Source organism: Eleutherodactylus coqui, chromosome 3 (genome assembly GCF_035609145.1).
Source record: "Eleutherodactylus coqui strain aEleCoq1 chromosome 3, aEleCoq1.hap1, whole genome shotgun sequence".
Taxonomy (NCBI): domain Eukaryota; kingdom Metazoa; phylum Chordata; class Amphibia; order Anura; family Eleutherodactylidae; genus Eleutherodactylus; species Eleutherodactylus coqui.
Genome location: NC_089839.1, coordinates 159,084,880 through 159,097,802, shown reverse-complemented (window position 1 = coordinate 159,097,802; position 12,923 = coordinate 159,084,880). Strand labels below are relative to the sequence as shown.

Sequence of the window (12,923 nt, the reverse complement as noted above, 5' to 3'; positions counted from 1 at the left end):
TTTGTCTTTCCTTTATTCTTTTACTGTAAGGTTAGTAGTGTGCTTCTTCTAACCAAATGGAACCGCTATACTAATAATTAAATTTACCATAATCTGCAAGATAAATCTATCGGTATAACATCAATAGTCAGCAAAGATTACACTGATTTGCAATAGATAAAGTTGTACTTAGGCTCATTTCAGATCTCATTATTGGCTCCGTTCAGGGGTCCTGTCAGGGTTTTCTTTTAAAATCCTGAAAACAGAAGTCCTGAATGAGCCTGGACAGAACCTATCTAGACCATTATGGAAAACTGATGAAGTTGAAGGAGGTTGCTTCATTGTGTTTACTGTGCCTGGTTTGAGCCTAGGAAAAGGCTCTTCTAGTGACCCTGGAATGGCTTGCAGTCCTCTAGCCTGCATTCACCAGCTCTTTTCTCTTCTCACATCTTGTAGTGCCTTCTATGTAGTTGCACACATCCTAGCACAACTGAATTAGTGGAGAGTAAGAGTCATTTGTACTATTTATGTTCATTTCTTTTGCGTATACTAAACCACATAGGACCCCCATGTTCTTCCTCCCTATTGTCTTCTTTTCCCCGAGATCCCTTAAAAATATTCCAACTCCTTTAGGATCACTTCAAGGGCACAACAAGCAATCCTAAGAGGGATTAGAAAAAAATTTAAAGGTAACAGCAAAAGATATGCAGAAGTTTTCCTGAGACCATCAGGATTTTTCACAATGCATTTGGGAAAATGTTGAATTGACAGATCAGACAAAAGTGGAACATTGTAGCACAAATGCACAGTGCTATGTTTGGAGGGAAAAGAATATCACACACCAGAACCCAAACCTCATCCCAACTGTAAAGCATGGTGGAGGAAGCATCAAGTGTTGGGCTGTTTTGCTGCTTAAGGGCTTGGAAACTTTTGCAATCATAGAGAGAACAATGAATTCTAAGGTGTATCAAAACATTGTCCAGGACAATCCACATGTGAACCAGGTTCTACAAAAATTTCCATCACTCATGTTCATATTAAGAAGTGACGCTTTATTAATTCAAAAAACATATTAAAAAAGGCATATGCTTTGAGGAGCTGACGAGCTGGTTAAATAGGTCTCATGGGAAATTTAAAAGTTTATGGGGACCTTGGCTGAATAGCTCCCACTCATCTGTCAAGCACGTCCAAGATGGAAATGGAATATAGTTGACTATATCTTTATGGTTACTTGTACTTCATGGTGTGCTTATCACTAGCTCCTTCTCTCTCTTTACTCAAAATATTGGAAGTGTATCTTACAAAAGCAATGTTTGGTCACACATATTATAAGGCCTCATGTGGATCTCCTCTATCCCTTACACTACCCCCACTACTCTTCTCCCCTTCATCCATCCCTCTTCCCTCTCCAGCTCCCTTTATTCCTAACCCCATAAGTTAAAAGTTTATTTTTGTAATTTGCAGACAAGATGTCGAACAAGTATGTTCTTGCAATGTGACTAGTGCTGTAATTAATCTGTATGCTTGTTATTTCTACAATAAAAAAAAGAATTTTCAAAAAAAAAGTCATATGCACCCCAAAACTATTGATGCATTTTGAACTAAAAACACATTCTTAATCATACATGTAAGCAGGTTTTGCAGCTCCTTACATTGCAGGGATAAAGTCCTTACTGTATGTCGCAGGACAATGCTTTTCTGATTTTAAAGTTGGTCAAATTTGGAGGTTGCATGTAACACAGAAGTGGAGCGTTCGGAAATATGTTTTTCAGAAGGTCATCCTTGTGTAGCGTATGATGGAGTTTCCCTGCCATTCTCATAGAGCCTTTAGCTGTGGATTGTAGATTACCACTAGAGGTAAATGATTGGGTTTTTTTGTCTCTCTATTGGAGCAGCTGACTTCTGAGTATCCTGGTGCCGCTGGTGATTAGATCAGCAATTGTATGGTAAAACTGATTTAAAAATGTCCTTTTTTGATGGTGTAAATATTCATCCCTTCATCTTGGATGCAGGTCATGTAATGTATAAATATAGTGTTATTCTTCATGTACACATGCATGGCAGCTTATTCTGAAAAGTTAGGTGTGCTTTGACCAGATGCTGTGGCATGATCTGAAAAAGGCTATGCACATAAGGCATCTCAGAAATGTTGACGACCTGAAAAAATTTGCAGGAAAGAATTGTCCAAAATGTTTTTCATCGGTCTACAAGGTTTATATATAGCTACAAAAAATGTTTGATGGAAGAGATGGCTGAAGAGGGGTCTACAGGTTGTTAAATTGAATAGTGAACTTTCTTTTAATTCCAGCGCTGTGAATATTTACTCAATGTGCTCAATAAGGGCTCCTTCACATGGGCGCTCGCGTTGCAGCCGCATTGCGGCTGAAAATTGCATGAACGAGAGGCAGCCATGACCAAGTCGTGGCTGCATCTCCCGTTTTTTTCGCCCATGCAGACGACTGGGTGTGGCGAGTATATGCTGTAGTCTGGAATACCGTCATGCAGGGAGAGAAAGTTTAGCTCTGCTATACCCCCTCCCCCTCTCCGTCTCATGGCAATGGGAGGGGGTGAGGATGGGTCGGGATGGCGTAAGAGTTAGTGTACTAAACTCACGCTCCTCTCCGTCCCTTGCTGGCAATGGGAGGGGGCGGGAGTTTAGCAAAGCTCGTGTGCTATTCTCCTGCCCCGTCCCACCTCCTCCCTTTGCAGCCATCCGGCAAGTGGCAGAGAGTGAGAGAAAAAGGGGAGGTAGTTTAGCAGAGCTGCTGCTAAACTCCCTTCCACCTCCCTTTTCCAGCAGCTCTCACAGGAGTCTATGGGACTGGCCGGCTTATTCCAGCTAAAGATAAGTCAAGGCCTATCTTTTCCAGTCAGTGTAAAAGCAGCTGGCCTGAATGCACACCGTGTGCACTTTCTTTTCTGGGCAGCCGATTTTACGCTCCAAAAAATCACCCATCTGAACAAATGCATTGGAATCCAATCTATCAGATGGCCGCGATTTTTGGCCAGTGTTTTATCATGGCAAAATTGTCGCGATAAAATTCTCATGTGAATAAAGCCTAAAAAGCATGAATAGTACAACTGTCCGTTATTAGTTTAGTTAGATTGTGTTTAGTATCTATGTTACAATTATAGACAACCAGACCACAATTTACAAGTAATCAATGCAAAAATGCAGGTAATTCCAAAGGATTCACATACTTCTTGTGGCTGTATAAAGAAAATTGTGGATTGTATTATGTGGTAAAATATCTTACCTTTGCAATGCTTCTTTTCTGTAAAGCAAAGAGACAAAAATTAAACTATGCAACACACTTGTATTATCTCAGGCAAATATTTGCAATCATAACAATTCATAAAATCTACACAACAGTCTGCAAATTATTAGAGATTCTCCAGTGACACAATGTAAATCAGAAATATTATAACTCTATTAACCCCCGTGTTGTGCATTGTACATGTACGGCCTCATGTCAGGTGAGTCTATGTATGAAACAGGCTTGGAGCTGAGCCTGCTATACATGGTGGGTATCAGCCATTTATAACTGCCAACATTTGCTGACCCGATCATGAATGGCCTCTCGGTGATGAAATCATGAGGTGCTGTACGGGTGTTATGGCAGCCTGATTTCTAATGAAGGTACCGAGGGGTACTATGAATGAGCGCCTATTAAGACCAGCCACTGCATCACATAAATATATGTCATGTGGTTGAGCAGAGTGTATGGGTTGGGGTGGAGAGCAGGGTCTGTTGCATAATGGCTATCAGCTGTTTTTGACAGCTCATAAGTATCAGCTAATGCCGCAATTTAAGTTGGTTTCGATTGCAATGTAGTACTCCAGATTTGTGGTCCCACAACACGCCTACCACAGCTGCAATGTCTATTAATGTGATTACAATCTCTCAATTACTGCAAATCAATGCGGTACAACAGTTAGTGCAAGTAAATCTGAACCATGATTGTCTACTGCAAAGGTACACTCTCCCCTCTCTCCCCTGCAATGAAGAGTTGATATTACTTTTATCTAAAATCTGCCTACTGGATAACTTTCCGCCATCTGTAACAGCTGCACTGAGGCACCACATGCCCCGGCAGGACATGTAAGGACTACTACCCCTATTTTTCATTGCTTTAATTTTTCCAGTTTTGTTTTCCCCCCTCTTTTATTATTCTCGGCCCATACATGGACTGGTGTCACAATAGTTTAGTTTCTATTTTCCTTCAATCGGTTTTTACGCCCTTGCTAGTGACCATGTTGGAGGGTAGCGGCAGGGCTACCGTGACTACTCGATTATTTTTTCCTCGCCATTTTACTGAAGTCGTTGGTCTGCGCTTGGTTTTGTTCACTGCAGCTACAGTTTATTATTTTGATATCACAGTCAAAACTGACCTCCGACGCTCCATTGACCCCCACCTCTAGGACGCAATCGCGAGTTGCCGATGGATTAGCATAGTACTCTGGAGCCTAGTGAAGACATCCAGAGTCTTCACTAGGCTCAAGGCTATAATGGATGCATTTTAAGCACTGCCTGTGTCAGAGTTTAATATGTGAAATTGAAAATGACTATACACTGCAATAGTAATGGAGTGAATTATTGAACTATATAATACAGGCACATGTTCAAGTAACCTATGGGAACAAAATAAAGTAGAATGAAGTTTAATAAAGTGTTTTAAAAAGTTTAAAAAAAATTAAAAGCAAAAAAAACCTTTTCCTCAAAATATATATACCATATTTTCTATTGCCCAGTTTGAAAAGGTTCAAAATATTAAAATATCACTTTATTTATTTCACATAATGATGAACATTGTTAAAAAAAAATACAGAATGCTAAAATTTTGATTTTTTTTTGGCTACCATGGGTCAAAAAAAAATTGAATAAAAAGTGATCGAAAATTATATTTAGCCCAAAATGGTACTAATAATACTATAGCTCAACTCACAAAAAACAAGCCCTCTGACAGCCCAATTGACAAACCAAAAAAACCAAAATCTGTGTCTCACAGTATGGTGATGAAAAGCAATTTTTAATTTAAAAGTTTCTTTACTTTTTAAATCTAGTAAAACAAAAAAACTATACAAATTTGGTATCACTGTAATCGTACTAACCCACAGAATGAGGTCTCGTTAAGATGGGCATTTTTTTTGCACAAATACATGTGTGAAAAGAACGCTTCTCACGTGTGTAAAAAATACGTGAACAAAGCTAAGCGGTCGATCTTCATTCATGCATTTCAAATCGCAGATCGCACCTATCTGCGATCTGCGATTCCTGTTCTTTTCTGTATATGCGCTCAATGGGGCCGGCGGCAGCAGCGCCGACCCCATTGAGAACATATAGAAGACAAATCATTCTTCTCTGCCACAGCTGTAACAGCTGTGGCAGAGAAGAACGATGTTTGCCCATTGAATTCAATGGAGCGGCAATACAGCCGCTCCATTGAAAGCAATGGGCTGCCGGCGTGCGCGGGGTGAATTGTCGGGAAGGGCTTAAATATATAAGCCCTTCCCTGCAATTCATCCTAAAATGTGTTAAAATAAAAAAAAATTGTATACTCACCTTTCCGCTGCAGCCGGAGTCCAGCCACGGCCGCTGTCAGTTCTCCTGAACTGCTTCTCGGCACTATTCAGCCGGCGGGGCTTTAAAATCCCCGCCTGCTGAATGATCTGCCTCTGATTGGTCACAGCCCTGACCAATCAGAGGCCGGTTTCACTCACACACCCATTCATGAATTCATGAATGGGTGAGTGACTGCTGCCTCTAAGCGCTGAGCCAATCAGGGGCAGGTCTGACTCACATCCATTCATGAATTCATGAATGGGTGTGAGTGAGGCATGCCTCTGATTGGCTCAGCGCTGAGCCAATCAGGGAGCAGGTCTGACTCACACCCCCTTCACACCCACTGCAGGACGGCCGCGCGGAGCTCCGGCTGTCAGGAGAAGGTGAGTATACAATTTTTTTTTTATTTTAACACATTTTAGGATGAATTGCAGGGAAGGGCTTATATATTTAAGCCCTTACCGACAATTCATCCCGGGCTTGCCCGCAGCGCATTGCTTTCAATGGAGACGGCTCTATTGCCGTCTCCATTGAATGCAATGCGCTGGACAGCTCCGGCCCGTTTCTAATGAAACGCGGCTAGGAGCAGATTTTCGGGCGATTTGCGGGCGACTTGCGCGCACCGGTCACGCGATTTGCGGATGCGCATCCGTCATGCAATCCGCAAATCGCGCGAAAAAACGCCCGTCTGACTAAGGCCTAATTATGTAATCTACTTAAAGATAAATTTAAAATTCAAGTTCCCGCTCTCTTTTGGGGGTGGGAAGGATTGACCTGGTTAAAAATGGTTATCCTACCCAAATTTGTATATATGTTAGAACAGTCTCTTGTACCACTTTCAAATCTTTTATTCAGAAAATCCATGCTCTAATGGCGTAATTTTTATGAAGTAATAATGGACCAAAAATGAGATTGGAAAACTTACAAAGACCAAGGGATCAGGGTGCATATGTTCTTCCAGATTTGCTTCTTTACTATCTAGCTGTTCAGTTTATGTTTTTAACCCTCGTGTGGTACCATGGGGTCTATTTGACTCGAGCCTTGTTCACTGCAGTCCTGCACTTTGAAACTGGTACAGCACAAGTTAATCTTACAAGAGAAGACTGGGGCCCCAACATGGGTCACCTATTACTACTGGACCCCAACATAGGTCACCTATTACTACTGGGGCTGGAATAGGGGTCACCTATTACTACTGGGGCTGCAATAGGGGTTGCTGTTACTAATGGAGCCGCAAAAAGGGTCGCTGCTACTACTGGGGCCGCAATAGGGATCAGTATTACTAATGGGGCCAAAATAAGGGATTCAATTACTAATGAGACCACTTTGGGGGACACTATTACTACTAGGGAAAATATAGTATAATTGTTGCATTTCCTAAATAATAAAACATTTTGGGCTATATTAGAAAGCTCTGTTAAAGCCCCATGTAAATTACTCCTGCTGTTCCAACTAGCGCTACAGTTGTGTCAATCTTGCAGCACAATAGTATATTTGGGTCATGTTTTAAGTGAGATACAGTTATAGGAAAATCCAAAATTTTGTCATTTAAATTCTAGATCAGATTGCGTATTCCGGAGGCAACATGACATCACAAGGATCAGTCATTTATTTTTTAACAAAGTATTCTTTACACTTGAACAAATGCAAGCAAACGTTGAACTTCCAAGCACGGCTTTCTTACACATTTTGACCTCCTTAGGTAGCGAATATTGCAATATCCTCTTAAGGAGTGCTTTTAACCCAAATGGTATAGTCTTGGCCCTATATACACATATAATATGTACTAGAATCCCCTTAAACACAATTACCTTTCAAGGATAAATGGCAAAGACATATTCCTATTTTTATGTAGGAGCTGTTGAGTGATTCAGTCGAATCTCACATGCCGGTATCCCCAGCAGTCGACAACAAATTAATTCAATTGTATATATTACTTCAGCGTTATCTGACATCTATCAGACTATTTAGGATGGGTAAACTATTGCATGATCGTTGTCATAGATGTCATGCTGACCTTTGGCATCTTAACAGGGATTGTTTTATATAGAGTGTTTGGGTTGAAGTAATTGAGCTTTTCTAGAAAGTTCTGAAGGCGCAATTGACTGCTTTCCTGATATCTGTTTTTTTTTTTTTTAAATGCTAAAGAAAGAAATATAGCCTCATCATAGTTCTTAAACATTTTTGGGGGAAGAAAAGAAATACAGTAGCTCTTCTCTCAATAGGAGAGATCTTTCTCTCTGTACTTGTAGTTAATAAGATAATTCCGTATGAAAATATAGTGCATAAAAATTGAGGATGCCCTCAAACATTTTTTTAAGTGTGGAGACAGGATGCAATACTCCTCTTCTTCAAATCTCTAGTACTGTATTGTTAACTACTCTGTGCCATTAATTCACTGATTAAGTACTGGGCTTAAGTAATAACGTTTTTATGTTTCTTCATATTCTCTCTTCGTAATATTCTGGTCTATATGATGGTACCACATATGTTATAATGGACAAGTGAACAAATGTAAGCAGCACTACATGGAAATCTTCAAAGGATCGTCAAATAGTTATCATAGGATAAAATTCCTGATGTCATCTTTATTGTTTAAAACTCCATTCGTTAAGAAAAGACTTGCAACGTTTCGTCCGGCACAGCGAACTTTATCAAGCTTGAGCGTGCACCCTGTTAATTATATGTACATTTAACCTATGTGAACAGGGTCTTTCTTTGTACAAGTTGTTCAATATTTTTTTGACTGATCTTCCAATAAAATAGGTTTTAAAAAAGCTACTTAAAACAGCTATTAACAGCCTTTTATAACTTTTGGTATGAAAGTGGTATATGAAATAACCCCTATAAATCCCAAAATTCTGGTTCTTCATGAACAAACTCTGGAAATAAATATTTCCTGAGATCAGAAATGTAAAAATGTAACACGTTAACTCAATGGTCTATATATGATAGCATCTTCTTAAATATGCCCCTGCAGCATTACATTTTAAGCCTAATCTTTACCCAACTCTATTAACAAACCTGTATGCTTCTTATTCCGTCAATCACAAAGTCGCAGTTTATTGGTGATAAGGCAAAAAAGAGCAAAGTAAAGCTCAGCAGAAGGTGACCCATTTTGCAAATGAATTTTGTCTTTTTGAAGCAAAGCTATATGAAACTGTGTGACAAAACATATTAATAAGTAACAGCAAGTTAAATTTTAATCATGACCACCCTGTCAACATATTTTTAAATTATTTGTACATTATAAACTTTGTTGAGCAGGAACAGCAAACAACCCATATAGGAGTACCAGGGTACACATAGTAGTCATGTTCTGGAGAACATAAAATTGACAATACGGTAGTAGAATACCAATGTCAAGTACAAATTGTTCCCCTTAGCTGTGAGATGCCCACTCCCACATGCCAGAAACTACATTTTTCTATGAAAGAAAATCACAAAGAGAAAAGTACCAGGTATTAACCCCTTAGTGATGAAGCCTGTTTGCGCCTTAGTGATGGAGCCAATTTTTGGAAATCTGACATGTCACTTTTAGAGATGAGCGAACGTACTCGGTAAAGCACTACTCGTCCGAGTAATGTGCTTTATCTGAGTACCTCCCCTGTACATCACCTGTGCTACACTGAGGAAATCCTGAAAACATGACCTGTTGGTGGTCCCTGAGGACTGGAGTTAGGAACCCCTGTACTAGCGGACCCAAAGGGACACCCTAGCGCAGAACTGGCAAACAAACTCAGCAGAATAAACTGACACAAAACTGACAGAAAATAAATGTACAAATGGACATGAACCAACAACACAGCAAGCTGCTAAGGACAAGGATACATGACTGCTCATGCTGAACACCAAACAGACAGCAAGCTGCAATGGATGAGGATACATGACTGCTCACTCTGGACACCAAACAGACACTGACAGGAGCTGGGTTTATATGTGAGCGAAGACCCAGGGAATTGGCTAGCAGGAGATCACGACACCAGCCAGCTCAATCATGCCACACCTGTAGGCTTGTGCTGCTAGAAACTATAGTACAAAAGATTCCAGCCAGCACAACCTAACAATAGCAGAGACAGGAGTGATTAGGTGAGAGCAGACCAAGTGTCCAGGAGTTTAGAAATGAAGAGGATATTAGAGGCAGTTCAGTAGTTAGCAGCGCAGATCAGGTCAAGTGATGTGTTTTTCAGTAAGGGGGTTATAACTTTATGTTTAAAAGAAGGTATGAGAAGAAAGAGAGGGTAAATATTTTAGGTGAGTGGTGTCAGCTGGAGAGAGAGAATTGAGAAGTATGAAAGAACAAGGTTGCTAATGCAGGTTGGGTGAAAAGAAAAGAGCCACAAAGACAACTTCTGTTACTGGGTCAAATGCTGAAAGCGAAGAGGAAGTTTATGAAGGAAGGGATCGATGCTATTTGGGGATTGGGAAATAATTTCATTCCAGTAAGTGGCCAGGTTTTCAGCACTGAGATCTGTGATAGGCATCTGCAGTTTAGACCTAAGAAGAGAGAGAAAGGTATCGAACAGTCTTTTTGAATTATTAGATTCCATTATATTCTTTCATGAAAATATTCATAATCTCTGTATAATAGCTATAGAATCAGACTCAGTGCAAATATTAGTTTGGGATCAATGATCTCAATGACAGTTCATGAACTATTAGCAGTGCAAACAGCAAAGGTTATATGGTGCTCATTCCAGAGTAAGCAGGCCAAATAATCCGGGAAGACTGTAAAGTATAACAAAACTTTTAACTCCTAAATGCCACAGGATGTACATTTATGTCATGGAGGTTTGGGGTTTGATTGGAGGGGGATCGGGTGTTGATCCCACTCCCTATAATGCTGGTGTCTGCTGTTTCTTACAGTCAACACCCGCCCAATGCAGCTCTAAACAGCAATCCCGCTGATTGCAGCTGTTGACACTTTAAATGCCCTGATCGGGGGGCGTGGCCTAGCCATGGCAGAGTGAGCATGGAGTGAGCTCCTGAGCCCGGGGTGCCTTTAGCCCACCACAGCAAGCATTCTACAGCTAAAATTATCCCACTATGGGCAGCAATAAAAAGAGCTGAACGCAGCAGCGCTTGGGATCGCGAACAGGAACCCCTAGCATTCGGGGGATTGATACCTTCCTCCTAGGCGGACAGCGGCCGGGTCCCGACAGAGGAGAGGAGAAAGATGGCACTGGCAGCGTGCAGGAGAAGACACTGCCAACAAGCAGTTCCGAGGCAAAGCAGCGGGACGCAGACCGGATCTCCCCCCAACTACTCACCGCCGGTGGACTGGAGGACAACAGGGAGCACAGCACCTTCCCCCGCGGTAGACAGCAGCCCGGTCCTTCTGGCATGGAGGAGAATGATGGCACCGGCAGCTTGCAGGGGCTGATACTGGTGGGGACCCCGCTGACAAGGGGCACTGCAATAGAGCAGCATGCCGCGGCTCGGAGCCCCCCCATTCCCCAGCCGCCGCACCTATGGAGGACTTTAGAGGCAGCGGGGAGGACATCCAGCAGGCAGGTACCGCTGGAGGTGCTCCCAGCACCCCTATACTTGGCCCCACAGGGCAGGCTGCAGCCACAGCACAGGGGCATGAAAAGTGGTCTCATGCAGCCCCAGGCAGGAGAGACCAGGTGTGAAGGTGGGGGCCGATGAGGGAACCCCCCCGCAACCACCTAGGGGGGGGACCACCTAGGGGGGGGACCACCTAGGGGGGGACCCCACCCCAGCCACAGAGCAACTCTCCAGCTCTTCCCAGAAGCACCTACAGCACCTAGCCCAGGAGGTCTACTACTCCCAACCTCCCCTACCTCACAAGCTGCACTTGAGGGCGCTCTGGCTGCTCCCACACAGGCAGCCTGACTAAATCTGGGGTTTGTTTTACCCTCCTTGGATGCAGTTTCAGGCACCCCAAAACAACGGCGAGAGGTCCAGTCCCCATGCGTAGCTACCTCTCACTCAGATGATGCCATACTGGGTGACCGGGGACCGGAATTGCAGCAAAAAGAGGCACAGCCACGAAGCAGGTTGTCAGACTCTCCCCTTCCATCATCTCAGTACGGGGGTCAAGATCGCACAATGTCGGAGTTACGCGAACTGCGAGCGCAGTTGCAGTCTATCCCTACTAGAGAGGACATGGAGGCATATATCTCACACCTAGAATCTGCATATAAATCTGAAATTTGCTCTGTTCGCCAGAATGTTCACCTCCTTGATGAGAGGACCGCGGCGACTGAGGGTACTGTCTCGTCTCTCGCCGCTCCAGATGCTGCTTTGGAACTCGACAGATGTCATAGGGCCCTCGGCCCTCGTTCCTCGATGTTGACTGCAGGGTCCATCGGTTCCAGCTTAAGGAAGCCATCATGAGGGGAGCTCGCGAGCAGCGGGCAGAACAATATAAAGGGTCACAGCTGCAGATTTTGCCTGATCTTTCCAGACTCATCCTGGCCAAGAGGAGAGCTCTTCGTCCACTACTGGAAGAACTTCGCCGCCGGGACATGGCCTACTGTTGGGGATTTCCCTTCCGTTTGCAAGTCTGCCATGAAGGGGCCATGAGGGAGCTGCGACATCCTGGTGAGGTCCCAGACTTTTGCAATGTGCTGGATCTCCCTGTGGTCGACATCGTTGACTGGCCCACTGTACCCACTTTACCCACCAACGATCACTCCCAGATGCCACTCAGGGGGCTCAGAAGAAGACGTCGCCGCCGGGAGGCTCGAGGCGCTGTTCGGTCCCCACCTGATTCTCCACGTAGCTGACCGGCTCAGGTTTGAGGAACTCTTCCCTTTTACTCCTCTTCAATGCTTGTTATGCTGCTGGTATTAATATTACGTATATACCGTCTATTGGTGGGTTTCTCTTTGCAGATTGTATACAGTCGCTGTTATTGATATGTGGCGGGCTGGGGGGCGCTCTTCGCGGGGAGACGCTCCGCCTCTGGAAAGCGCGTCCCAGACCGGTGGTCTCGGGTCTGGCTTTTTGGTCATTCCACGGACAGTTTTTTGTTAGATTTACTACCCCCATTTTTTCTGTAGGGGCGCAGGCGTCCCCCTCATTTCCGGGGTTGGGGGGGGCGTGTGCGCTCAGGTTAGGTAGTGGCTCTCGCCTTTTTTGGCTGACCGTCGCTACCTTGGTTCTGGGTACACTTAAGTAACTGTTTGTTTATTGCATTAACTGCCCTGTTTTTCTGTTTGTGTTTTTTTAAATTTTTTATTTATTTATTTTTCTTCTTTTCTTTTTTCTTTCTCTTTTTTTCCTTGTTCTCTTTTTTTGTTCTGTGTGCTCTTTACCCCCCCCTTTTTTTTTCTTTTTCCTTTCCTTTTCCCTTCCATTTTGGTTCTCCATTCTTTCTTTCCCCAAAGTCTTTGGTGGCATCCACGGTGCTACT

The 12,923-nt window shown here is 43.2% G+C and overlaps 1 protein-coding gene across 1 annotated transcript in view; it reads right to left on the bottom strand.

The window, feature by feature from the left end:
* LOC136621171 (inter-alpha-trypsin inhibitor heavy chain H3-like) overlaps nucleotides 1–8,659 on the bottom strand; it is a 127,592-nt gene extending 118,933 nt beyond the window's left edge. Inside the window, exons 1-2 of the mRNA XM_066596445.1 lie at nucleotides 8,567–8,659; nucleotides 3,237–3,254 (exon numbers count right to left, since the gene is read on the bottom strand). Of these exons, the coding sequence (XP_066452542.1) occupies nucleotides 3,237–3,254; nucleotides 8,567–8,659 (111 nt within the window). The remainder of the gene's footprint in view (nucleotides 1–3,236; nucleotides 3,255–8,566) is intronic.
* Nucleotides 8,660–12,923: the final 4,264 nt, after the last annotated feature.